At 39.5% G+C, this 25720-nt stretch overlaps 4 protein-coding genes across 5 annotated transcripts in view; 2 read left to right on the top strand and 2 right to left on the bottom strand.

Moving 5' to 3' along the window:
* The window catches only part of ggcx (gamma-glutamyl carboxylase), an 8216-nt gene extending 1279 nt beyond the window's left edge, over positions 1-6937 (bottom strand). Inside the window, exons 1-14 of the mRNA XM_008424102.2 lie at positions 6706-6937; positions 6217-6417; positions 5979-6137; positions 5235-5400; positions 5065-5143; positions 4870-4976; positions 4372-4535; positions 3973-4277; positions 3553-3684; positions 2227-2378; positions 1980-2149; positions 1772-1902; positions 1009-1156; positions 356-560 (exon numbers count right to left, since the gene is read on the bottom strand). Coding sequence (XP_008422324.1) covers positions 356-560; positions 1009-1156; positions 1772-1902; positions 1980-2149; positions 2227-2378; positions 3553-3684; positions 3973-4277; positions 4372-4535; positions 4870-4976; positions 5065-5143; positions 5235-5400; positions 5979-6137; positions 6217-6417; positions 6706-6730 — 2144 coding nt within the window. The 5' untranslated portion in view covers positions 6731-6937. The remainder of the gene's footprint in view (positions 1-355; positions 561-1008; positions 1157-1771; positions 1903-1979; positions 2150-2226; positions 2379-3552; positions 3685-3972; positions 4278-4371; positions 4536-4869; positions 4977-5064; positions 5144-5234; positions 5401-5978; positions 6138-6216; positions 6418-6705) is intronic.
* Positions 6938-7714: 777 nt separating this feature from the next.
* Positions 7715-14367, top strand: gmcl1 (germ cell-less, spermatogenesis associated). Of its 2 annotated transcripts, XM_008424101.2 has the most exons (15): positions 7715-8029; positions 9043-9217; positions 9309-9432; positions 9526-9622; positions 9698-9795; positions 9922-10034; positions 10130-10195; positions 11168-11252; positions 11327-11417; positions 11518-11658; positions 11754-11823; positions 11927-12002; positions 12093-12238; positions 12730-12817; positions 12906-13046. In XM_008424101.2, the coding sequence occupies exons 2-15, from the start codon at positions 9045-9047 to the stop codon at positions 13044-13046; spliced, it is 1509 nt and encodes a 502-aa protein (XP_008422323.1). In that variant the 5' UTR covers positions 7715-8029; positions 9043-9044. The 2 variants fall into 2 exon arrangements, with proteins under 2 accessions (XP_008422323.1, XP_017163272.1); XM_017307783.1 differs by lacking the exon at positions 7715-8029 and having other exon boundaries at positions 8037-9217; positions 12906-14367.
* A 1198-nt stretch (positions 14368-15565) lies between these two features.
* Positions 15566-18232, bottom strand: fam136a (family with sequence similarity 136 member A). The gene is made up of 3 exons (XM_008424100.2): positions 17956-18232; positions 17736-17876; positions 15566-16148 (listed from the first exon to the last, which is right to left on the bottom strand). The coding sequence occupies exons 1-3, from the start codon at positions 18040-18042 to the stop codon at positions 15960-15962; spliced, it is 417 nt and encodes a 138-aa protein (XP_008422322.1). The 5' UTR covers positions 18043-18232; the 3' UTR covers positions 15566-15959.
* A 733-nt stretch (positions 18233-18965) lies between these two features.
* On the top strand, positions 18966-24824 carry pcyox1 (prenylcysteine oxidase 1). Its single transcript, XM_008424099.2, has 7 exons — positions 18966-19180; positions 19360-19498; positions 21217-21423; positions 21504-21678; positions 21779-21990; positions 22949-23101; positions 23192-24824. Exons 2-7 carry the CDS (start codon positions 19396-19398, stop codon positions 23860-23862), a joined length of 1521 nt encoding a protein of 506 aa, XP_008422321.1. The 5' UTR covers positions 18966-19180; positions 19360-19395; the 3' UTR covers positions 23863-24824.
* Positions 24825-25720: the final 896 nt, after the last annotated feature.

Below are 25720 nucleotides of genomic sequence, written 5' to 3'. Positions count from 1 at the left end.
TTCTTCCCTCATTCGTGGACAAGATCCCCAGATACTTAAACTCCTCCACTTGGGGGAGTGGAGTGGAGGAGTGGAGGCATTATTATATTAAGGTAATTAAGTCTGAGTTTGTTAACTGGAACTTGAATGTTTCATTACTTGAGATAATGAAACATCCGGATTTTTTTGACAAGAAAACTGGTTTTAAATTTCACTTTTTAAAAATACCAGGAAAGCAGAATCTCTATCGTTTCTTTTCCCACCTTAGCATTTCAAACAATTTATCACAAAACATCCTGAGACAAAGAGAGGTCAAAAAATACTTCTATGTACTTTCCAAGAGTGCGTAGGAGCAGTGTAAACAGAGAGCACGTACCCCCTCCGTATCGTGTAGTACTTCTTAACGGCGAAGCGATCCAGTCGCTCCAGCACACCCGCCTCCCTGCGTTTCTTCACCTCCTTCATCCGACGCTGCCGCTTCAGGAACAGCTGCACGACGGGGTCGGTGGCGTTGACCTCCGCCTCTCTGTCGTCATCTGCCGCCATGAGAGGCTGCAGCTCAGGAGGGAGAGGCTCGGTTTCTGCGCAGAGAGAATCATTTGTTGTGAATGGATTCAAGTAGCAACAGTTTGCTCCTCGTTTAGCGACATCTCTGTCCCCAGAGAAAAGTACCAGGAACATAAGAAACTTTAACAGATGAAATTAAAGTTTTAGCCTGAAAAAAAATTTGGCAAATACTGCAATATACTTGATGTGTTCAAATGAAACTAACAGCAGTTTTATAGTATAATCCAAACTAATAGTTTTTGAGGTTGATTTGATGATATGTACCAGGTTTTGGTTTTTTTATAGCTCAACATTTTCTTGTTGCTTCCTCTTGGTCTGCACTCCTTCGAAAAAAAGGATTTGAATCTCTTTTTACCAAACCAATATAAAGGTTAAAAATAAATAAAAATAAAACTAGTAGCCTGGCTGGCTGGTTTTTACCAGGCTAGTTTTATAGCATCTTCTCGTCCGACTCGTTTTCACCTGTTCCATTGCGAATGCGCTCTTGAAGCTCCTGCAGCTTGGTGAAGTTCTGCAGCAGCACTGCCTCTGTGGTGTTGACATAGACGTACATGTAGCAGGAAGGGCTCTCGGATACGGTGTACACTTTATGATAAGCCCCTGCAGGAACCTGCAAACACATAAAGGAAAATAAAAATCTAGGAGAGTCATACCAATGTTGCTTTCTACTCATTTATACAGGTTTTTGTTCTTTCTCTTCTATTGCCACGCTTTTGCTTTTTTTTCCGCAGTCCACCTGCCTCCTTTCTGACATTTCAGATTGCGTTTGCACATTTGGAAAACTTTCAGGTGAATCACTGAATGCATCAGCTGGAGACTCGGTCTGTTTCCGGAAACTTTTAGCAAAGAAAGGCTTCAGCTTTCTTTGTTAAAATTAGCTTGGAAAAGGACAGACAGGCAACACAAGCAGTCAGAAGAAGCTTAAATAGTCATTTTACAATACCCTCATTAACAGCCATTTCCCCTTTCTGAACATTACACAGAGGATCCCTTTTGTAAATTAATGCTCTTATTTTATACTGAATATAACACGACTTCATCCTGTACGTTTTCCATTTCAAACATGTATTTACCAGTGCACAGCAGTTCAAATTTTTACTTGAGTTGAAAAGTATTTTGATCAATCATCCCTACAAAATGTTTAAATCTTAATTTAATTCAATGTTAGTGTCTGAAAACATTGAGTATTTATCAAACTCTTGATGGCGATGCTGTTGAGCTGTACCTTTATCTGGTCACCAGGCTGCAGAGTGTGGTTCTTCTTCTCCTCCACTATCTCTACATTCACCTGCCCCTGCAGCACATGGATGCTGGTGTTGCCCAGGTCTTCACTCACAAAGTTCTCCAAATGGAGACCTGAGCCGTAGCAAAGACAGCAGTTAGATAATCGCTGCTTTACAACAGAAATCAGGACAAAGAAAGAGAGCATCAACCTGGAAAATCCGCAATGAAGACGATCTCAGTCTGATTGTCCAGACTTCCCTCAATCTCCTGGAACTTGGTCCTCCAGGGTGAGAGGTCAACCAGCAGGGGCATCAGCCACGGGTTTGGTTTGAAAGGTGACCACTCGGCCTTCACGATGTCCACGCGAGGATCAAAGATCCTGACAGAGGAGAACATGGCGAATTCAACCCTCGCACATTTTCCCCCACTTCATAAAACATCCGACGTCCCTCCTACCTTTGCTGGAAACGCTCGTTGATCGACACCCAGATGTCAAAGTAGATTTCAGGATGAGAGATGTTGTAGCGTGGGAGCAGGCCGCTGAGACAGGTGGCGTACTGCTTCAGCATGTCTCCGTGATCTTTCCAGCGGCGACTCTGAGTGAACACCTGAAACACAGGCGGATTATTCCAGAAAGCTTTCAAACTCCCAATAGTAAGGGGGGAAAAAAAGCTGATAGATAAACCCGTAGTTTAAAAAGTGATGTTTAGGTGAGAGGTGATTACTTTTACTATTGTGATTGATCTGCAAATTGCAGTTTTTTTTCATCCTTTGCTTAAGATTTTAACATCTTACAGATAAGATTCACTAATATTGTAGTTTGAGATCCAACATAAATTAAAGGATATCACTATTTATGCATCAAAACGGTATACCTCAGGAGTTTCATATAACTTTAAATGTGTATCTTCTTCAACACACCTGAATCAGTTACCTAGATTAGACAGAACTCTGTAGAGACTGACTGAATGGTAATATATTGATTTGCCATTACGGATTACAAGTGTCTCTTTAATGTCCACTTTTAAAACATTTTTTTATCCCTCAGCCTTTCTTCACTTTTAGTGTTTTATTTTATTGTTTACTTCATATTTATAGTAGTAAAGAGGTAATACAGTTGTTTTATTCAGATACTTTGGACCAGATGCAGATGTAAACTTTGCAAGGCAGCTTTTTGACACCTTTTCTCTCGTCCTTTTCAACAGTTTTTATGGACCAAAATAGTGGAAGATTTTAGTTTTAAACAACTCATTGGATAGAGAAGGAATATGGCTGGGCAATATGGCTTGAAAATAACATTTCTGATTTTTTTCATACCAAATTTGATTTTAATTTTACCCAAAAAAAAAATCTTGATTTCTTTTCTTGAAAAGAAATTACAAATGCCCAAAAATATTTTCAAACACGCGCTTTTGTTTCAGTCATTCTTTCAGTGACAGAAACATTCTTCAGTCACCGACGTTCTTCGAGCTGACCTGAATTCAATGTCCAAGTAAACAAAAGCTGTGTAACACGCTTGTCAAACAAGACGGTAGGCACTGGGTGAGCTGACATCACTCTGGGCTACGGAAACCTGAGGAGTGCTTATGTTAAAAAAAAAATTAAAAAAATAAAAAATTCAGATTTTCCAAAAATTAAATCTTCAGAAACTGATCAAATTAATTCATTGCCCAGCCATGTAGAGCAGTAAAACAATAAATAAGGATTTTTAGTATGTGGTTAAGTCCAATCTCGACATTATTCTAAGTGCAAGCGTGATTATTTGTTTTCCTGGTTTCTCACCCCCGGGTTCAGATATCCGATTTCCCCCGTTTTTCCGTCTTTGTAGGTGATCTTCACATGCTGATGGCTGCGGGAGTGGACCATCATGTCCCAGGAGTAGCCATACAAACCATTAGTCCAGTTATTGTAGCCCTGAGTCCAAAAAAAAAGAAGAACATTAGAACAATTTTATTTTACACCCCTTTGTTGTACTTAATATCACATGCATGAAAGCGAACACCCATGTTTTCAGCTTATCAGAGACTGAATGATAAGGGTAATCGTATTTCAAAGTTTTGACAATCTGAGTTGCTGTTTATAGTGAAACAATGCCATGTTTCCCTATCAGGAGGCTTTTGGTCACTGGGAAAGCAAGCTGTCCACTCAGAAATGAAACTAAAACAATCTAAGGAATGATTGCAAGACACTGAGAAGACATACCTGTGTGATGAAGTGTGAATAAGGCATAAAAAACTGCTCGGCTACGTAAAGAATAGTAAAAACAGCTCCCAGCTTGTGCTTAAATCTCATTTTGGAAGCTTTTGCAGGATTTTGTGTCCCTGGACGTTCATTGCTGCTGTTACTGTCGGTTTCAGGGTAAAGGCAGGAAGTGCTGGGCTGAATCTCCTCTGTGGTGAACGGCAGGACTCCGCTGAGCAACGATGGGAAGCGGGAAAAGAATTTCCTTGGCCAATTAGCGTAGCAGAAGAGAGGACTGGTAGCCAACATCGTGTAGGAGAACATCCCTGAAAAAGGGTTACAGATACACGTCAATACACATCTGTGGAGGAAACAAAGACTTTACAGCTGTCCTGGGAGTGAATGAGGCAGCACACCGACCGATGCTGAACAGCTGAGAGTTCATGCAGTGGAAATACGACACGAAGAAAAACGCGACTGGCCGTGTGGCGTCAAAAAACAGCAAATATCCGGCGGTGAGATCCAGAATTAGACCGCCTCCGTGCACCACCAGCAGACTCACCAACTCCACAGGAAGAATCGCTCTGAAAAACAAAATCGACGTTGGTACAGCTCAGTAAGATACATGACATGCATGGCCTCGCAAAAGCTTTTCCACCCTGCTGACATTTTCGCATATTAAGTGAAAGCAGTGTTTAATCTGTGTCAATATGAAAAATACTTTCTGTCATCTGTAATTTCTTTTAAAAATGAGAAAGCACAATTTAAAAAAAAAAAAAAAAGAATATTGGAAATCGAATCTGGTATGAAAACAATCTGAGATTTTACTTTTAAGCCATATCGCCTAACTCGTAATAAGAACCACTGCATATTTGATTGCAAAATTATATAATTTATTAAGGATTAAAGCAAACATACTTGAAAGGATCAAAGAGCCAGTGGTGTGCCAGGTATGACATGGAATATCCCTCCACCCAGTCGGCATCCAATTTTTTAACTCCGGCAATAAAATATACAATAAAGATCTTTGAAAAATAAGAACACAAGTATCAGCAAATCAAATTGTCACAATAATTTTCACATAAAATCAGTTAAATGATGACTGAAGCAAACCTGTGTCCTCAGTAGGGTGTAATTCCACAGAGGAACATGAGCATTTCTTATGGAAGGCTTTCGTAATCCATCCAGCGACCTAAAAATACACATAAAAAATTTTAAAAACACTGACATGGAGAAAAGCATGCAGATTAATTCACAAGCAGTCAAATGAAGCTTCACATCACCAGTATCTGTTGCCGTCCATGATGGCGAGCTGAAACCCAATGAGACCGTAGAGATACGAGTGATTGTTCCAGGCCGTTTTATCCAGGAAGAAGATGTACCAGTACGTCGAGATGAACATGAGGCATGAGAGACGGTAGAAACAGCCCAGCATGATGCCCAGTGCCCCTTTAATTAAAAATAAACACACAGTTTAGTTAAATTGAGCAGTTAAGTACTTTTTAAAGGGGAACAGACTCCCGAGGTATTGAGAAGCTGCTACATGCTGCAGGAATAGTAAATATAATGACCGTATGCATTTGGTCGACTTTCTGCCAAGTTCTAAAATTATTTACACCTCACCTTAAAGTAAAGGTCTAGAAAAAGTAAATACACCCTTTTTGTTTCCTCAGGATTTAAGAGAGGATAGTAGCAGGTGGGCAGTACTTATGAAATGCACTTAATGAATAAGAACTTTAGCAGATGAGGCCTTTTTATAAAAGCAGAAGTTTTAGCAACATACGGGTATGCAAATAAAAAAAAATAAAAGGAATGACCCTAGAGAAGCAATTGTTGCCACTCATCAATCTGGGAAGGGATCGTAGGCCATTTTCAAACAACTTGGAGTTAATTATTCCATGGTGACAAATATTATGCAGATGTAAAAACAATCGAGAGGTGCTGATCTCACAGAGATCTTCCAATAGATTTCCAATAGAAATCTGCTCAGACTGTAGTCTAGCCTCTCTTAATGATAAGGTACCCACCGAGGAACATCACCAGATACACCACGTACATCCAATCCAGAGGGAGGGGCTCTAAGAAATTGAAAAGAGGAAAGCGGCACACGGGGGCCCCATCTAGGTATTTGTAATCCAGGTGGCTGAGGCCCCTCTCCTGTGTGACGTCTATAGCCATCAGCAAACCTGGACAGAACACAAGGTGTGAATACAGACTCTTCTTTGTAACAAGTTGAGATTTAAACAGCGGAGAGCATTGATTCACCAAACATGCAGCGGAAGATGCCCAGAGATGCAGGGTCAGTGGGTCGGTTCAGAAGGGCCACAAGGTTCCCCCAGGAGCTCACGTCCCCTTTCCTGAAGCCAAAGATTTCCTCCATTTTGCTTGTAGTGTGTGGTTTCCCCACTTTAGGGGCTGCATCCTTCTTTGCAGATTTTTTCTCCTTGTCGGTGCCAACAAAAGCACCTATAAGTTGAATAAAGGAGACGCAAAGTCGTGGTTATTGTTTAAAGGCAAGTCTAAACAAGATCTGAATGGACTCATTGTGCTCCCTCTGTTCAATCGCAACAACCTGCCAGGTTCGTGTTCAGGGCTATATTTACACAAACATAGCTGGTGTTGAGATCCCAGCTTGTTAGGTGTTACTCTAACTGGTAATTGGAGTGAAAACAACAACAAACAGCTCTCTCTCTCTCTTTCTCTGTCGCTCGCTCTCTCTCTCTGTTTGACAGTCAGTGCTAACAGTAACCTCACCTGCAGTAGCGTCTCTCGCCTCCATGTTTTGTTTTGGGTTTTTGTAATATTCTGTTATTCTGCTTCGGGACAAGGCATGAGTCCTTTCTCTGTTCTTCCTGTCCCAGGTGGAGGTATCCTGCCAGAGGAATGTGGCGGACAAAGTTTACGTGTCACAGTACCACACACTCACCGAAAGGAGCAGAAGAGGGGAGGAGAGAAAGAGGAGAACGTTGTGGGAAGGATTGGAATGTTGTGAAAAAGGTGCTTCCTGCTTATTGGCTGATTTCACTGCTAATTCCGCCCTCTTTTACGTCACATCCTGAAAACTTCCTCAACACATAAATGTAAAATTATTTATACTCGAATGTTTAAATTTAGAGGGAAAATATTTTTATCAGCCTGAAAAGGAAATTATTTCTTTTTTGTATTTAAAATTAGCATATATTTTCAATTATTATTCATTTATAAATAAAGAGAAAATGTAAACTCCTTACCATTCTTAAATTAATTCTTAATTTTAGATATTTTTTTCTGTTTCCCTCATTTTTCTTATTTTTAATTTTTAAAAACATCCCAGGGAATAGCAACATAAATTTAGTTTTGTCATTTACATTTAATCTATAAATCTAGAGGTACATGAGTTGAAATCTAAAATAATAATAATAATAATAATAATAATAATAATAATAATAATAATAATAATAATAATAATCAAATTCCATCAAGTAAAGCTGAATGTAAAATGATATGTATTTTAACATCTGGCAGAAAAACGGGGACATATGCCACACAGAAAGACTCATTTAACATTCTGAATGAAGTAAAAGACATAAAAAGAATGGGAAGAAAAGAGAAACTAATAATAAGCAATTAGAGAGAATTTAGTTTACTAATATTTATTTACCTATTTAGTTAAAGTATTATTAGTATTTTATCTTATTTTCATTTTTTTCTGTTTTTCACACTCCAGTCCAGTTGGTGGCGGTAATGCACCATCATAGTTGATCTGCCAACAGCCATTATATTAAAGAATACGAAGAAGAAGAAAGCCAGCACATATTTTCAGTGTTGAAATATCTTTTTTCTCTGGGTTCGGATTCGTTCTGCTTTATAAAAATGTAACCGGAGCCATCTGAAACTTCGCCGTCTGGAGGCCTGTAGAGAGCAGCAGCCTAACAGAGAAAACTAAACCGCTGTCTCTGCTCTCATACTTGGTTTTTGTTGGTGAATTTGGCAGCTAGGTTAGCTTCTCTCTGTATTGTCCCGTTAAGGTTTGACAGAGATTATCAACTGTCCAGAATAATCTCTCACCTTTCCCTCAGCTTTACGTCTTAACCGTTAGGTAAGTGAGACAAACTGGTTTTTAGCTGGACACCCTGCATGTCTAATTCGTGTTTGATGAATGAAATTTCACTCGGGAGCTTTGCTGCTGTGGCATTAGTCATATATAATAACACCAACCTGTAATGTTCCAAAATAGATGATGTCTCTCCCTATTCTGACAGTTCATTTTCCAAATAATGTCATTTTCTTTAAAAGTGTGTTTGGACATAATGAAACACAGATAATTGCGGAAGTTTGTGGTTTATTTATCCTTATCCTGATCATTTATGGTTATTCAATTGTTAGTACATGATCCTCAAAACCATTAGTTGAAATGTGAAATAGCTGTGATGTTTGTTTTAAGTTCACTGTGATTAATTAACACAAAAAGCAACAAGCCAACCTAGTTAGATTTTGTGTTGTTAATATTTACCAAAAATGTGAATCTGTTGTTTTTTATTCCTGATTTTGTAAACTAAATGAGAGGAAATTCGTTTTTAGCAGTTTTCTAGCACAAGGAGTGGCCATGTAAAATAAATAGTGGAGAATTGTATCCAAGCAGCTGGTTCATGTCCGAAACAACTTGCAACTTATTGGAAGAAATGAGAAACTGCTACTATTAATAATTTATACTGTAAGAATTTTAATTCTGATCACAGAAATGCACCAAAGTAATTGAGAAACACTGCAAACTCTTGACAGAAACAAATGAATCAACGTCCTTAAAAGCTACGTAGACAAAATAAAACTGTAGCAAGATTTTTTTGCTCACAGTTCTGAGTGATCAGCTGTAATCTGTCTTGCCTTTTGTATTGAATGTTTTGAAGAATTTGCTGTGGCCATCGAGCGCCAGAACTGAGTATTGCATACAGTACACAACCCAGAAATGACAGCTAGCAAGGAACTACATGTCAAAAACAGAGCGCCTGCCTGGTGATGATGGATGAGAGGCAGGAGAGAAGAAAATGCAGATTTACTGCAAGTGATGTTTTCGTCATGATGCTTAACAAATCGATTGGTTGATGTGTGTAGAGATGGGAAACTTGAGCAGCAGGTTTCAGTCCCCCTCTCAGGGACCAGAGGAAGCAGCAGAGGGTGCGATCAGCAGCCGAAGACACGGCTGTGAGTGTAAGAAGAGGAAGCGGAACGCTCAGTGTGACTGCGACAGCGAACAGGAGGAAGACGACATACTAGACACACCTCGCAGGCAAGTCCACTCAAGGAATTTAATTCACTGTTGATTCATCTCAATATTCTCCCCTCTGAAAATTTTGTCTGGTTTGCTTTTTATTGGACAGGAAGAAATTGAAAAGCACCTCAAAGTACATTTATCAGACCTTGTTTCTAAATGGAGAAAACAGTGATATTCGTATCTGTGCTCTGGGGCAGGAGTGGAACCTCCATAAAGTGTATCTTTGTCAGGTAATATAGTTAATACAGTTGCACAATTACTATATCTTCAATTTTTCTTGTTAATTCTTGTTACCTCATTGTGTCTTCATTGCCCCGTCGCAGTCTGGATATTTCTCCAGCATGTTCAGTGGCTCTTGGAAGGAGTCCAACATGATGGAAATCAACTTGGAGATTCCCGACCAGAACATCGACGCTGAAGGTGAGAGTCACAGAAAGCCAACAAACTTTGTCTCATTCTTTCCTTACAGCTCTTTACTGTCCTGTGTCTGTGCAGCTCTGCAAGTCGTCTTTGGATCGCTGTACCGGGATGATGTTCTGATCAAGCCCAGCCGGGTCATCAGTATTCTCGCTGCTGCGTGCATGCTACAGCTGGTCGGTACACACAACAAGCTTCTGCCCCCCCACCGTTTCCTGGAACGTGAAATGAACCATTTGATTTTTGTGCGAATAGAAATATATATTTATTATATGTACATTTATTCTTTCCATCCTTGGCAGGACGGCTTGATCCAGCAGTGCGGTGAAAGCATGAAGGAGAACATCAGCGCCAAGACTGTGTGTGGCTACTATGCTTGTGCCAGCATCTACGGCCTGGATTCAGTCATGAAGAAGTCAGATTTTATACATATTTTTAACAATGTTTGGACTTTATTAGTAGATATATGTTTACTAATATGGCTTTCTACGTGTTTATTCTTTCTTGCAGGTGCCTCGAATGGCTTCTGAACAATTTGATGACCCATCAAAATGTTGACTTGATGAAAGAACTTGGGTATGCGTTCTGCATGGAAAAAGACAATTTAGATTACAACAACATTTGTATTTTTTTTTTTTAGACTTCATTCAGTTTCACATTCTTTGAAAAATCCATCATCCATCCATTGGTCTGACTGTCCAGTTGTCTGTCCATCCATCGTCAAGCTATTTGGCTATTCATTAATTCTGTCGTAAAACGTAATTAATCAACCACATGATCAATTAAAATGAGCTCAATATTTTTAATTATAACGATATTTTGAAGTGCAATTTTGTTTGCAGAAACATCATAATCCATTTATTTGTGGTTTTGTTTGTGGGTCGGTGTTTTTTTCTGTTTTATTTTGAATGTTTAAAATATCTGCCAGTTCCAGTATTAAGAGTTCTTTACAAAATGAAAGTTTATTGGTCTTTGAGAGAGCCAACTTGCGTTATTATGCTTTTATTAATGTATTACTTGAAAATAGTGACGAGAATAATATTATTGTTTATTGCAACCTGTTCTGGAACAATTATCATTCAGCAAAATTTGATATGGTGACAGATGCACTATTCATTCAACAGGACTTCTGTTTGTCTGTCCATGCATCCGTCCATTTGTCCCTTCAACTCTGACCTTTATTAGTCTGTCAGCCAGTTTGTCCAGCCATTCTTTTGTCTGTACATATTTCCATCCATCCGATTGTCCTTTGTCCATCTACCCATCTTTTTGTCCCTCTGATGCTTTGTCCTTCTGTTTCTAGATCTCTCTACCCATCTTTTCATCAGTCTGTCCTTCCATACAAATGTATGAAGTCAGTTTTATTTTTTCCTAATCTGCTGATTAGGCCAAAAATCTAGAAATTTGAGTTTGAAAAATTATGAAATTCCTGCATTAATTTTTGTAGGACCTCTGGATTAATTTCTGTGATTTTTATTTTTTCAATTTGGACAGATTAGATAAGATCTATATTTATTGTCCGTACTTTCCTGTTTTGTGAAACTACAGGGCTGATGTGATGGAGCAGCTCATCCAGTCCTCTGACCTATTCGTCATGCAGGTGGAGATGGACGTGTACACCGCTCTGAAGAAGGTGAGAGAGAAATGATCATACATTACATGCATGTATTTTGCACTATTTTAACTTTCCTCTTGGCATTTCTGCAGTGGATGTTTCTGCAGCTAAACTCCTCATGGGACGGTCCAATCAAGCAGCTTCTGGCCGACGCCGACGCTTGGCTTTGCAAACGCAGGACAGGTGATGTCATGTCCTCAAACTGTAGCTGCACGTTACGTTGCACCGTTTCTTACAGAAAGCTCTCTTGTTGTGTTTTTCGTTGCACGACGGCGACGTACAGACCTGTGTGAAAAGGAGCCGTTCTTAAACACAGAGGAGGGGGCGCCGTTTCGTTCCGTCTTCAGGCTCGTCCGTCTCCAGTACATCATCAACGATCTCGCATCTGCTCGCATCCTGGAGAGAGACAATATCCTGCCTCCTGGTAAGAACAAAGCTTCATTAACATGCAATATTTAAATCTAAATGATATTCAGATGATTTTAATTAATTACTTGTGTCCAATAATTCCTGCTGTAGGGTGGCTAACTGCGATGTACAAAAACCAGTGGTTTGCCATGCTGCGGACAGAATTTGACAACGACAACGGGTGAGACCCTGAGAATAAGCTGCTGCAATGAGTTTTTGGAAAGTAAAATAATAAAACACTAAATATATTACTTGTGAAAACAACACTGTGTTTGTACGTTTAGACCTCAGGAGCCCAACAAAGATGAGTTTGAGCAGAACAGCATGAGGTGTGGCAGGAAGCTGACTAAAGATGGAGATGTGAGTTTCTACAATTGTTTCTGTTTTTGCATGATTATGTTTTTGTAATATCAGCACAGAGAAATGAGTCGATTCTTTCTTTCGTCTCAGTACTGCTGGAGGTGGACGGGGTTCAACTTCGGGTTTGACCTGTTGGTCACTTACACAAACCGCTTCATAGTCTTTAAAAGGAATACACTCAGTCAGCCATGTGGGGGCGCTGTGAGTCTACAACCACGGAGACATCTGGCTTACAGGTGAGGAAGCCGTGAGTCCGTTTGTTTAAATAAATGATCACCTTTGCAAGAATTTTTATAAAAATAAACTTAAATCTTTTTCATATATAGGTATGATGTAACAAAATCCAGCTTTAAAGAAAGTAACCTAGTGTAGTTTATGTGTTCTAGACTTTGAAACTATTTGATTTTGTCCAAAGGCAAAAAAATAAATCTACAAAGTAGTTCTTTAAAACACTGCTGAATACAAATCCAAATTCTGTAATTAGTGGAATAGAGATGTATTTAAACACAACAAAGTAAATGTAAATGCAAATGTGTAGAATAATCCAAACAAAAAAATCTGAAAAACAAATGTTTTAGAACAAAATTCAGAAATTTTAAGTCTGGAAAACTAGAAGAGGCTTCTTAGCAACAACACAGTTTACAAAAATGTCACATTTGGAAACCGTTTGCCTTTTACCTGCTTTCACAGTCATAAATTTAACATTTCCTTTTCATTTTTGGCAAAGGTTACGTCTCGCCTCCTTTGACAGCCGAGGGAAGCTGGTCTGCAGTCGCTCCACGGGTTACCAGCTCCTCACCCTGGAGAAGGACCAGGTCAGTGAGCTCTGCCAGGCTGTAAACGTTACCGGCTCAAACTGCAAAAACGCCTTTAATAATCGTCCTTTCCACTGGATCCCCGCAGGAGTACGTGGTGATGAACCTGGACAGCCGGCTGCTGTCGTTCCCCCTGTACGTGTGCTGCAACTTCCTGTATACCTCGCCTCATTCAGACCACCGTCCAGATTCCTCGGAGCCAGAAAGCGCCGCTCGCGCTGCGTCTTGATGGCTTCTGATGGCCACTAGCTGCTACCATTCCTGTTGACATGAAGACATTCACCCAAAGACTAACCGAACACCTCTTCAGCACATTGACTGCATGCTTGTGGTGGAGTTTGGAGGCATTTTCACATCCATGTGGGCAGTTTTTGGTACATTTTGACACCGAGCTGTTCTCAGTGAGGCCCACCATCTTCTGTTGCCATGCATTTATCCACAAATCATCCACTTTTTAAAGTGGAAGGGAGTAGGGGAAATCTGCTTTTCAGGTTGGGTTTAGGAACTTCATAGCTTCAAGATGGATTGATCTGCTGGAGGAGGTTTTTTTTAGTTCTGCTTATTAATTCTTTTTTATTTAAAAGTTGATATTAGAGCGCTGTCAAATAAAAAATGTGAGCTCAACAACACAGGTTTAAATGGATTCATCATATATCAGACCAACTCACTCTCATCAAAGAAACGGTTCAAATTCACTAATTTTTGGTTTATCAAAATATACATATGTGTAAATTTGAAAGATAATCAAATCTGCCTCATGTGGACTTGTACATATGAAAATAATGAGGGAAAAAAAAGATTGGCATGCTGTAGAAGGAAAATGTCTCTAGTTTAACATGTTTTTACACTCGTGGTTGCGTGTTTGTTCAATTCTACAGCAGAGCAGCTTCTCAGAACCTGTTTTTTAATCTTCACCTCGTATTGAGTGAAGCAGCATCGTAAAGTCAAGCCGGACTCTTCTGGATTGTTCGGATATATTTCCACACCCTGCAGTGTTATTTTCCATCACTGACATTCAGTTGGGCTCCTGGTCATTATTTATGGGGGAAGATGTTTGAATTACTTGAGTTATATCTTTATTCTGAACTCATGGGAAACACAAAGTAGCTTAGTAGTTACCAAAATCTGCACAGTTACCTCTTAAGTTTGCTTTCATTCTGTGGATTTATTCACCGTCTCTGGATGTGTTTTGAAAAGCTGGGGGATTCCCAGTTGTAAATCAGATGGATTTTTAACATTTCTGGATCTCCAACAAATTTGTTTGTACAGCTGTTATTATGTGTAAATTTGGCCTTTTTTTATTTGGGTTTTTATTTTTATTTTTTTTACCTTTTTATTTTTGTGGATGTTTTATGTTTGCAAAAAGATATTTCTTTTGACTGCCAATAAAACTGCCCTTCCATACGGGCCGTGGTGCTATCATACGATCCGATCTTTTATTACAGTTTTATTACAGGTAGACAAACGTGTTTACGAGCGAAAGTTAAGGCATAAAAAAATATGGGGTGATTCGTCTTGTACTTATTGTTTCAAGTAAAAGTTTGGTCTTCGTGTTCTTTCTCTGTTCATTTTAGAAATGTCAGCATTTTTTATCAGGTTGTGTTTGAATCATTAAAATATTCAAAGCAACAGCCATCCCGATAAAACAAATTAAATGCAAACTGCATTGAAAGAAAATTAAATGACACTTATTTTCTGTCTTTTTTCAATTAGCTGCTCTTTAGATTTTTAACAATTCTGTTAAAAGTATTATGAAGTGGGGAAAAAAGTATTCTCTCCCAAAGAAAGATAATTTTGTGTGCTCCAACAACTTTAATCAATTTGTGAGCCAATACAAAGTGGAAAAATCTGAAATGTTGAATATTACTGTAAAAGCACTGAAATCAACTTCCTTAAACAGTTAAAGTTAAGTTTTAACTCTAATCTGAGTGAGTGCCGAGAAACACTCACTGCATCCAAAGAAGAAAATATCTGGATACATATTTTTTGTAATTTACCTGTTATAACATTTTACATGACCCAAAAGAGTAATTTGTATCACTCAAAAATATCTGGGAATATGTCCAACCCTGTAAGGACAAGCAGGTATAATGGATAGTTGGAGTTATGTGTTATTTGACCACTTGGGGGCGCTGTAGCCACGTAGAAAGGCTGCCAGCTGATCATTTACCTGTGATTAATTTCTCCATAATACTCACAAAGCTGTTGTATGATTGAGTCTTTAAGTCACTTGGTGAAATATAAGATTTGTTTCTTTCCCTTTTGTAAGATTAATTGAGCAAAAAATCAAAATAATGGAAAAGTAAACAAAATAATGTCCACAAAATAAAAAAAAAAACACGTCAAGAATAAGCAGAAGTGGCACTTGGTTATTTATGCTTGTGTAAATGACCAAACTGCTTAGAAAATTTTCTTTCAGTGTATAAATATTCTCCTAAGCTAGCAGAGGCATATCAAACCTGCTTGGAAGTAGCACTTTTGAAACTTAAGGTATTATTTCCACTTAACCTCAATATTTTGACCCTAATCATGACAGAATTTTTAAAGTTGTTTTCTCACCATTTCAACTTATTTCTTTCCTCCAAGTGGCTCTACATCATCACTTTTTATTTAGGTGAGTGATCAAAGCTACAGAATGAACTGTAGTTTTTCTCAGTTTACTTTTCAGATTTCAGTTTTCTCACAGAGTTAAATTTCCCATAAAAAAATGTTTCAATTGTTTTTAAAAGCGACATAAAACAAAACTTATTACCTTGATTGTTATTTTATTCCACACATATACACAGCAGTGGAGGTAGGCACCATCACAAAAAACTGGAGAACTAATTGAGACAAAATAAAACAAAACAGTTCGAGTAGCAGGACCAGGAAGAGCTGCGTATAAAATCCATCAAGAGATGCACATGAGGGATTGCTCTATTAAAGTTAAACGTCAGATCTGTTTCAAATAAATCTACCATCACTGCATTGTTTACACATGGTAACATGACATTTGATTTCTGAATTTAGATAAATCACTATCTTTAAGCTCTAGTAACAAATCTCACAATAACTATCAAAGTCTTTGAACTGATCTTTTGTGGTTGGCCTGAAATCCTCAGGTCACTAACCTGGCGTCTACCAGGTCCAGACTACTTGCTCCTCACTGCGGTATAGAGTCCAGGCTCTCCTTCAGCCTCCGGGTCATGCTAGGGACCAGGTTGATGTGGTCATCCACGCAGCTGCCCACACAGCGGTCCATGAGCGATCGGACGGCCGGCTCCTTCGATCCCGAGTCGAACAGGTCCTTCGCCTTGTCGTTGCAGTGCATCGTGCATCTGGTCAGACGGTCCTGAGGAAAGCAGAACAGAAGAAACTGATTGTCACAAATAAACAGAAGCAACAAAACACAGAACAAACCAATAGGTTCATATTAAAAAGGCAGATTTAATGAAACATGTAAAAAAGCATTTTTCCCCCCCATAGAGCTGTTCTTTTACTTAAAATATAATTACTTACAAGTGTAAATATTTACATCACTTACATTTGTAAGTCTTCCGCCTGTAATATTCCTATAGAAAATATTACGGATTATTAATGAACTATGTTCTCAATAAACACCAAGAGAAATATACTTCACAAGATTTCCTAAAGTCGCTTTAATATGAAGTGACTAATTTCTAAATACACTGATTTGAGCTGGAATTCAAGTTTTCATAAATCTTATTTTCAGATTACACTCAGAATCTTTATATTTCATTTTAATATTATTTACGAGATGCATTTTGTGGGTGATTTTCATCCCAGTCTGTTTGTCACCACATATTGCTTAACAGTAAATTGTGACTACGTTTTGAGTGCCTGGAACAAAAGAGTTGCAAAAGAACTGCTTGGATGCAATATTTGGTAGACTAGTATGTTTCGAGAGCTATGAATATGTCTCAATAATATATTTAGTCAGGATGGATCCTCCCTGCATCAGGTGACTAAACCTTATATATTTACTAAGATGCTAAAGGAGTGTTGAGAACATGATGATGCAGAAATAGGAGAGAAGTGACTAAAATGTGGCTTTACCCCCACAGATAACATGAAAATGTGAAACAATTATATTTAACTGAATGCATGACATATATTGTGCAGTCTTAATGGAAATTAATATTGATGAGAAGCACCGTTCTGACCAGCATCTTAAACACAAACACAAAAAAAATAACTTTTTATTGAAACTGATCGTTTTCATTGTATCTTTTGCTGTAACTGTGTAAATATTATGCTTATAGCTCTAGATTTTGGACAATTTCCTGCCACAAATATAGATTTTATAGATATAAACTTGATAACACTACAACTTTTATGTTATAGCTGGCTGACAAAAAAATATGCAAGATTTATTGCAAGTAAAACAGCGTTTTTAACACATTTATGTGTCTTACTGCCAAACGAGACAGTGGAAGCAGTGATTGGGGCGCTGCTTTATAAAACATGCACAAGTGTATTTTTTATTTTTTTTTATTGACCAATCAGAAGCTCAAAAACGAGTATCTTAAAGCCAAAGTAACCTTAATGTATGTAAACTTTGTATTTTGAGGAAAATAAAATAAAATTTTAATTAATCTGGCATTTAGTAAACAGTATTCTTTCGATTAATCCAAAGTGATCAAAACAGGGGCAGTTTAAATATCAGACTGTGAGTGAAAAAAAGTTACATGTATTTTTATGCAGATATCTGGTCTGAGCTGCAGATCTTAAGGGGGTTTCCTCACTATTTTTTAATGAGGTGCATGTCGCTTCAGTTGGACCGTCACTGGTACAGAACCCTGAACTACTAATATCAGAAAATATCACTTTATCCCTCCAAAAGTAAGTGGCTGTTCCTCTGTAAACCTGTGGTTGTGATAGAAAGCTGAAGAAGGTTTTTGGGGCTGCAGGTCCTCACCTGAAACTTCTCCAGCTCTGAGGTGACCAGTCCCTGAGCCTGGGCCAAAGGAGTGTGACACCTCTCAATACACTGATGCACCTGATTCATGGAGTCAGAGGGGCGGCCGCAGCAGTCCGCGCTGCATTTGAACATGCGTCCCTGCGGCACAAAACAGCAGCCTGTCAGGTCGACTTATTGGTGAAGAAAGCGTCATGCTGGTGTGAGAAAGATCACTAACCTGCATGTTTCGGATGTTGTCCCTCTCTAGAGATTGGACCATTTCTTCCACCACCTTCTGCACGCGTGTCTGGTGTGCCTCTGCCATCTCTCCAGGCCTCTCTGCTCCTTTAAAAAACACTCAGAACAAGTTTCTCATTCAACCGAGACCGGAAGTCCAACTGCGCCGCACAACTTTCTTCACAATTTGATAACAACTAAGGTCACCTCCATTCAAGCATGGTCCAAGATTAGAGATGATTGGGTCATTTCCGACTTTCTTCCGTTTCTTCGATGGAGAGTGACAACTTCCGCCAATTTCCTCAAGCTTTTCGAAATAAAAGCCAACACGCTGTCCATAGCGGCTTAGACATAGCGCTATGTCTAAGCCGCTATGTCATTTTCCCCCTTTAGCTATTTTTACTCTCAAATAAAACTCGCTTGGAGTCACACGACATTTTGAAAAAAGGCAACTTATAATTTTAGCTGAACGCCTATTGTAGGAAATTTATTGTCATTTTCAAAGAACCGCTATTTTATTTCTATTTTTAGAATGTAAAATAAAAATAAACATAAAATTGAGCAAAAAGAGGATGGATCTATTTTCCTTTGGGACGCAAAAATATGTGAAAATTTTAAAAAGCATATAGATTCCAACATAATGACAATCGTAAAGACATATTACTAGTAGCCTACTTTTGGTGTCATTCTTATAAATTTTAAAATATTAGGTGGTTGTTTTCATTTTTTGCCAAAGTTATTAAGGTCTGTTGTGGAACATCCACAACAGTGCTAGAAAGTGGCGTTTGCAATAATAAACAAATATGCAATATTCTGATCACTAATATAATTCAAACAATGAAAAATTGTTTTCAACTTTTCACAAAGCAATGTTATATGGCTGTGGGTGGTCCCCTAGGATTTATTGTCGTAGTTCAGTTATTTGTTATACTGTTGTAATTTGTCAACGGTTACACATTATGGTGTATTTTATTGTGAAATTCAAGCTCGAACCCGGAAGTTGGTTCTCAGTCTGAGCGACGTTCACGATTCCCTGTAGAGACTCAACCATTAAACTGCTCTAGTTCGTTATTTAACTTTCTATTTTTACGTTTACCTTCATAACCAGTTAGTTTCTGTTTTTCAAGTAGTGAGAGGAGATCTTTCCGCTCTTTAATGTTTTTTCTTAAGTCTAACTCTGTCAAAGTTTTTTTTGAATCAACACTTCTGTGGTGATATTTGAAATTGTGAGTACCATTGAACATGACTGTAGAAAGATAGTACTGCGCTTTCCCCCGCATGGTTTGGCAGATATAAGCTGAAATCACAGTGGATCATTCTGCTGTGTAATGTACAGCAGTGCGGTGTGCGAACTTTGACCCCCAGGAGAAGTTATCAGTGGTTCCTGTTTCTTCTTCACGCACAGATGTTCCTGAGTGCAGACCAGTAGACGACGGTCGCAATGACTTTACGCACGTTTTCACTGCGAACCCTGCTGTTCCTGGGGCTTTGGCAGTCTGGGAAGAGAAGTTTGGCCTCAGCTCCGGAGCAGCCAAAGAAAATAGGCAAGTACAAATTACGCTGCCGCAAACATGAAGGAGTCACTGTACTGGTTCTTTTGCTCATTCAAACTTCTTTGGAGTGAATATTCAGGTGCAGTATTGCATTCGGCAAGAAGGGTTATGTGCAGGATATCTGCATTGGGTCGCTGTGAACTAACAAAGCTTTGGAAAAAAAAAATTGCAAGTCTTTTGAAACTTGTTCTTTGGTCACACACTTGATTTTTTTTTTTCTGAATCTACTTAAATGCAAAATTTAATGCATTTCCATTAGAAATTATATATTTACAAAATTCTAGTAAAAATGCTTACCTCGCTTTTCTAAAATTATTTCTGTGTGCTAAATAACACAGTATGGGAGATTAATCTTTTCAAGAGATTTATTTTATTTTCCTCAAATTTTAAAGCTTAATGTATTTAGCATTTGGTAGTATTACCTTTTAAACTGTATGCTTCGAAGCAGGGTGTCCAAAGCCTGGCAGCTATTTGCAGCCCTTTGGATCATTTTGTTCTGCTCCTTAGCCACAATTTGAAAATTGAACGAATTTGTCTTTAAGCACAGGTGATTTGAGATCAACACTCTTTTAAAGTGAGATTTTTACAAAGACTTTTTAATATTTTGTTTTCTTTTATCAACCATGTTGCTGCTTTGTTGGATTAAATTCGGCTAAATGCAGCAAACCCTAACAACTCCAGTCGAGAGCCAGTCTCCTGCAACTTTCAACACACCTGAGTCAAATAATGAGGTCATTAGCAGGACTCGGGAGAACCTGACTGCACTTAGGAAGTGATTCAGCTGTTGGATTCAAGTGTGTAGGACCAAATTGACATCTAAGGCTGTGTTCACACTGCAGCCTGAAGTGACTCAATTCCGATTTTTTTGTCAAATTGGATTTTTTTTTTTTTGCCGGGGCGTTCACACTGCCACACATATGCGACCTGTATGCGTTCTGCAGTCTGAACAGGCAAACGACCTGAAAGTGACCCGCATGCGCAGTAGAGGGCGCAATAGCGTCAGTGTTCTGCCAACTGCCATAAAAAGAAGTAGTGCTCAGTGTTTGTGGAAGTAAACATGGAGGCTAACGGTGTAGCATAGCTTATATATTTGAAGTTGTTGTCCAACCGGAGCAAAATATTAACAACTTAATCCTCATTATAGTCCGTCAAAGTAGTTTTTTCTTCCCACTTGCGTGTATCAGCACGCAGAATTTGTTGAGTATCAGTGACGTTCAGTTCGGATGAATGCGGCCTGGACGTTAGGTCGCATTTGAATCGGATATGGGTCACATTCGAAAAGAATCCGACATGTGCTGTTCAGACCGTCATGAATAAATCAGATGGAGGTCGCATTACGTAAATTAAAAAAAAAAAAAATTGGAATTGGGTTACTTTAGGCTGCAGTGTGAACGCAGCCTAAGAGTTGCAGGACACCGGCTCTCGAGGACCAGGATTGCCCATCCCTGCCCTAGCCCCATGCTCTTGTTCCCCAATGTAAAAGAAAACCAAAGGACAACGTAAAGCACGTCATATATATATATAAACACATTTCTGTCCATTTAAACACACTGACAACATGATGCTGCCACCACCGTGCTTCACAGTTCAGATGATGCTCACAATTTTATCGAAAGAGGCTGTTTTTAAGTGATTCCAGAGAAATGTGGGTGCAGTCCCCATTTTGGCACACGTTGTGCTTTACTTTCCCGTCTCTGCTCCTCTTCCAGCTGTGATTGGCGCAGGGATCGGCGGAACAGCCGCAGCCTATTACCTGAGGGAGGAGTTTGGACCCGTTGTCAAGATCGATGTGTTTGAGTCAGGGACAGTTGGAGGGCGCCTGGCAACGGTGAAGATGGGGGATTATGAGTACGAGACCGGAGGCTCTGTGATCCACCCTCTGAACCTACACATGAAGCAGTTCATTGAAAAAATAGGTAACCGTAACACAACCACGGCTTATTTGACAGATCATCAGATTAATACGCGTTTTCTAAACATGATGCCTCGTCAACAGGTATTCCTCAGAGGAAAGACGTCCCCTCTAAAATGGCGATCTTCGATGGGAAAGAGCTTGTGTTTGAAGAGAGCGACTGGTTCATTGTTAACTTCATCAGGATGATCTGGCGCTACGGATTCGGTTTTGTCCGCATGCAGATGTGGGTGGAGAGCATTCTGGACAAATTTATGAGGTGAGAAATTAGATTTCGCAGGTTGCAGTTGCAATGCTGCAACATGAGCTCAGAAGTGTTGCAGGTGCCCTAATTCTCCTGTACATCCTGTTGTTGACAGAATCTACCAGTACCAGCAGTACGGCTACTCGTTCTCCACTGTGGAGAAGCTCTTGCACGCCATGGGAGGCGACGACTTCCTCACCCTGATGAATCAAACTCTGGAGGAGGCCATGATGGGAGATGGATTTTCACAGGCCTTCATCAACGATATTATTGCACCCATAACACGTGTGAACTACGGCCAAAGCGTCCGCATCAATGGCTTTGTAGGTATGTGTCTTCACCGGAATACGCGAGCCTCTTTTGCATTTTTGTCACATTACAGCCACAACTTGGCTGTAATGTGAGTATTGTGGGGGGAATTTTAGGAGCTAGATTAATTAAAAAGTAGTGCATAATTAGAAGTACCATAGAAGGAAAATGATGCATGTTTTGTTTTTTTCTCTCTTTTTTTGGATAAGTGTTTTTTATCCGTTTTTAAGTAGATCAGATCTCCTTCTTCCAAATGTTCTCCTTCTGTAGTAGCTACTTAAGACAGTAAAAGAAATATGACAAAGAAAATCCATTTTATTCCAGAAAAAATAATGACACTTGGTCTCAAGTTTGAAGTATGAAAATTGTTTTTTAAGTGCAAAAAATGTTTCATATTAACGTTTAGAAATTAAAATGCAAAGTTAAATTGAGGCATTAAACACATTTTATGTTACACTTCACTTCTTTTCTGAAGTTTCAAGAATGAAAATAATAAAAAAAATATATAAAATAGATATTTATAATCTACTTTTAGAATTTTTTTACATCATTACTCTTCTTGAAAATTTCAGAAAAATTGTAAAACAGCCAAAACACTGAGTTTCTATAAATCTGGACTAATAACCCAGCTGTTTAAAGTTGCTTTTGTACCATAATAAATTAAACTAGCCAACACTTTGATGTGTAATGTCGGTAATTGGAAAAATGTAATGTTTCAATTGTTCGTTTTCTTGTTTTTATGATGTAAAGCACTTTGAACTGCCTTTTTGCGGAAATATAATAATATTTGATAAACAAGTACAACAAGTGAGAAGTTATTAAACAAAAGCTAAAAACGGGGAACATTTCACTAACAGGCCTGCAGAGAGTAAAATCAGGGGTCAGTAAGTATTTGAAACTGTTAGCAGTTTTACAATAATATCAGGTTTACTTTGAGTTCATCCCTCCAGAGTGAATTTAGCATGTAATGTTTCAGGGGCAGTGTCGTTAGCTGGGACGGACTCGGGCCTGTGGGCAGTGGACGGTGGCAATAAGAGAGTGTGTTCTGGACTCCTTTACCACAGCAAGAGTGATCTCATCCCTGCTAAAGTCAGCTCCATTTCTATGAAGACCCGACCATCAAAGAGAGGTAACCTCCACGTTGCTTCATTTAGCATAAAATCGTCTTTATTTTATTTTCCCTGCTTCACCAAGTCCCCTCTCTGCTCTCTATTGTCAGGAAGCACCGTCCCTTACTACGAGCTCAACTACGTCGGAGAATCCGGCGCGGCTCACTCTCTGTACGACATCGTTGTCATAGCGACGCCACTACATCAGGGAAAGTCTGACATCACGTTCTCGGGGTTCTCCCCTCCCATTCCGACTCACTACCCGGGTCTCTACCACCAGATGGTGGCCACCCTGGTGCACGGCACCCTGAACGTGTCCTACCTGGGCACCGCCGAGGCCGCCTCCAAGTTCACCGTGTCCGAAATCCTCACCACCGACTCCAAGGGCTGCGCCATCAACAGCCTGAGCTCTCTGGACCCCGTGCACATCCCCGACGGCTATGAGCGACCCCCGGCGAGCCGCCCTAAAGTCTGGAAGGTGTTCTCCTCGGAACCGCTGACCCCAGAGCAGCTGCAGCGAATGTTTCTGTCCTACGACTCCGTGTCCGAGACCCCGTGGCTCGCCTACCCGTCTTACCGTCCGCCGCACCGGAAGACGCCGCCGTTCGTCCTGCACAACCGGCTGTACTACCTCAACGCCGTGGAGTGGGCGGCCAGTGCCATGGAAATGAGCGCCATCTCGGCCCGGAACGTGGCCCTGCTGGCTCATCACCGCTGGCACGAACAGACCGATAAGATTGACCAGGAGGACCTGCACATGCGACTCAGAGGAGAACTGTGAAAAATCAAATCAGGATAAGCAACCAAACCTGTGATTTCAACCACACAGCTTACATGATTATGAAAACTGTTTTTTCTTTACAAACAAAACCACTTTAAAAACACGCAACAGTTTATTTTTCTTTTTTTGTTTAGCCGGACGGAACCAGACAATAAAAAAATAGTTCTAACACTGAAGCAAGCCGCACTAAATGGTAGATCCTGAAGCTTGATGCTTCCCTCTTTCCCTTTGAGTCTTGGTCTGCGTTGCACTTGTCGTAAACCTAATTCAACACTTCCAGTTTGTCTTTATGGCTTTTTAGCTACATTTTTTTTCCTGACTGGAGGATTTGTCTGATCGGTTTGCTCGTCTCCCGTTAACTTCCTAGTCTCTCTACCTCCTCAACAAAGTACTGCGAGTTTTGCTGGCAAGTTCAGGCACCAAAGGTTGATAATATTTAGAGATTTCAGTGCCACCTATTTCAAGACAAACTGCAAAAACAATAGCTTTAGAAATTTGATTGTGCCTTAATGAAATCTGAGTTGGAGTAGTAAACATTTTGGAAATGATCTTCTGGTCCTTTTTGAGATTTTTGTCAGAAAAGTCTGAGCACAGGACCAACTTGCTTTTTGTGCTTAGTGTTTGTTTTTTCCCCCTTCATTTCTTGGATAATAAGGATCGTTTTAATGTTCTGACTTATAGTCAGAACTCATGTTGGGAAAAGATACTTGACTTGTCCTCCACTTCCAGGTTCTTTTGTACATTTGGACAGAAATTGTAGTTGGGGGGGGGGAAAATCGCTCCTTAGGCACCTTTTAAATGATTTTCTCTCTAGAGTTTTACAGAAAGTGGCACTTTAACTAGGTTCCAGTTTTACACACTGCTTTCCAAATAAATGTCATGTTAAACCACACTGAAAATGCCCAAACAGTACTGTAGATTTCAAAATGCGTTTACAATCATAATAAATTAATGAGACAGTTTTTGCTTTGTCTTCTGAGTCTTGTTTTTCTGCAAACCTTCTGGCCAAACTTTAACCCCTGAGCTAAGGACATTTGACACAGTTTCCAAACACATTCATAAATAGTGAAGTACAAAGAAATAATACAACAAAAACTAAACCAAGGTCAGGATTTTATCCTGGGAACATATTTTTTCAAACAAAAATCTTTGTGTTTTGATGTTCATCTCCACTGTTTCTTAAATGAGCTAACTGCTACTAATCTCTCTAGGAAAAGGTTTTCCTGTGAATCCATTATGTGGGCTATTGCTATTACAATTTTTATTTATTTTTACTCAAACTCTAAATTTTGAGGTATTGTAATAAATTAAATCAATTTAAACTGAATCTAGACCAAATTAAATTCATTCTGATTTAGCATTTGAACCTGTTCCTTTTGGATTCGTTGTGAATTAAATGGAGATGCATTTAAATTAACAGGTTTCAAAATTTGATATTTTTTTAAAAAGAGGTCTGGAAAATGGACAAAAACACTCAACAGCAAAACTGCTGTGGATGATCCATCCATCCATCCATTTTCTTGCACCCTTTTTCCCTCAGTGGGGTCGGGAGGGGTGCTGGTGCCCATCTCCAGCCAACGTTTCGGGCGAGAGGTGGGGTACACCCTGGACAGGTCGCCAGTCTGTCGCAGGGCAACACAGACACACAGGACACACAACCATGCACACACACTCTCACCTAGGGGCAATTTGGAGAGACCAATTAACCTGACAGTCATGTTTTTGGACTGTGGGAGGAAACCGGAGTACCCGGAGAAAACCCATGCACGCACAGGGAGAACATGCAAACTCCATGCAGAAAGACCCCAGGCTGGGAATTGAACCCAGAACCTTCTTGCTGCAAGGCAACAGCTCTACC

Source organism: Poecilia reticulata, linkage group LG12, assembly GCF_000633615.1.
Source record: "Poecilia reticulata strain Guanapo linkage group LG12, Guppy_female_1.0+MT, whole genome shotgun sequence".
Classification (NCBI taxonomy): domain Eukaryota; kingdom Metazoa; phylum Chordata; class Actinopteri; order Cyprinodontiformes; family Poeciliidae; genus Poecilia; species Poecilia reticulata.
Note: the sequence above shows the minus strand (reverse complement) of the source record. Positions and strands in the feature narration are given on the sequence as shown.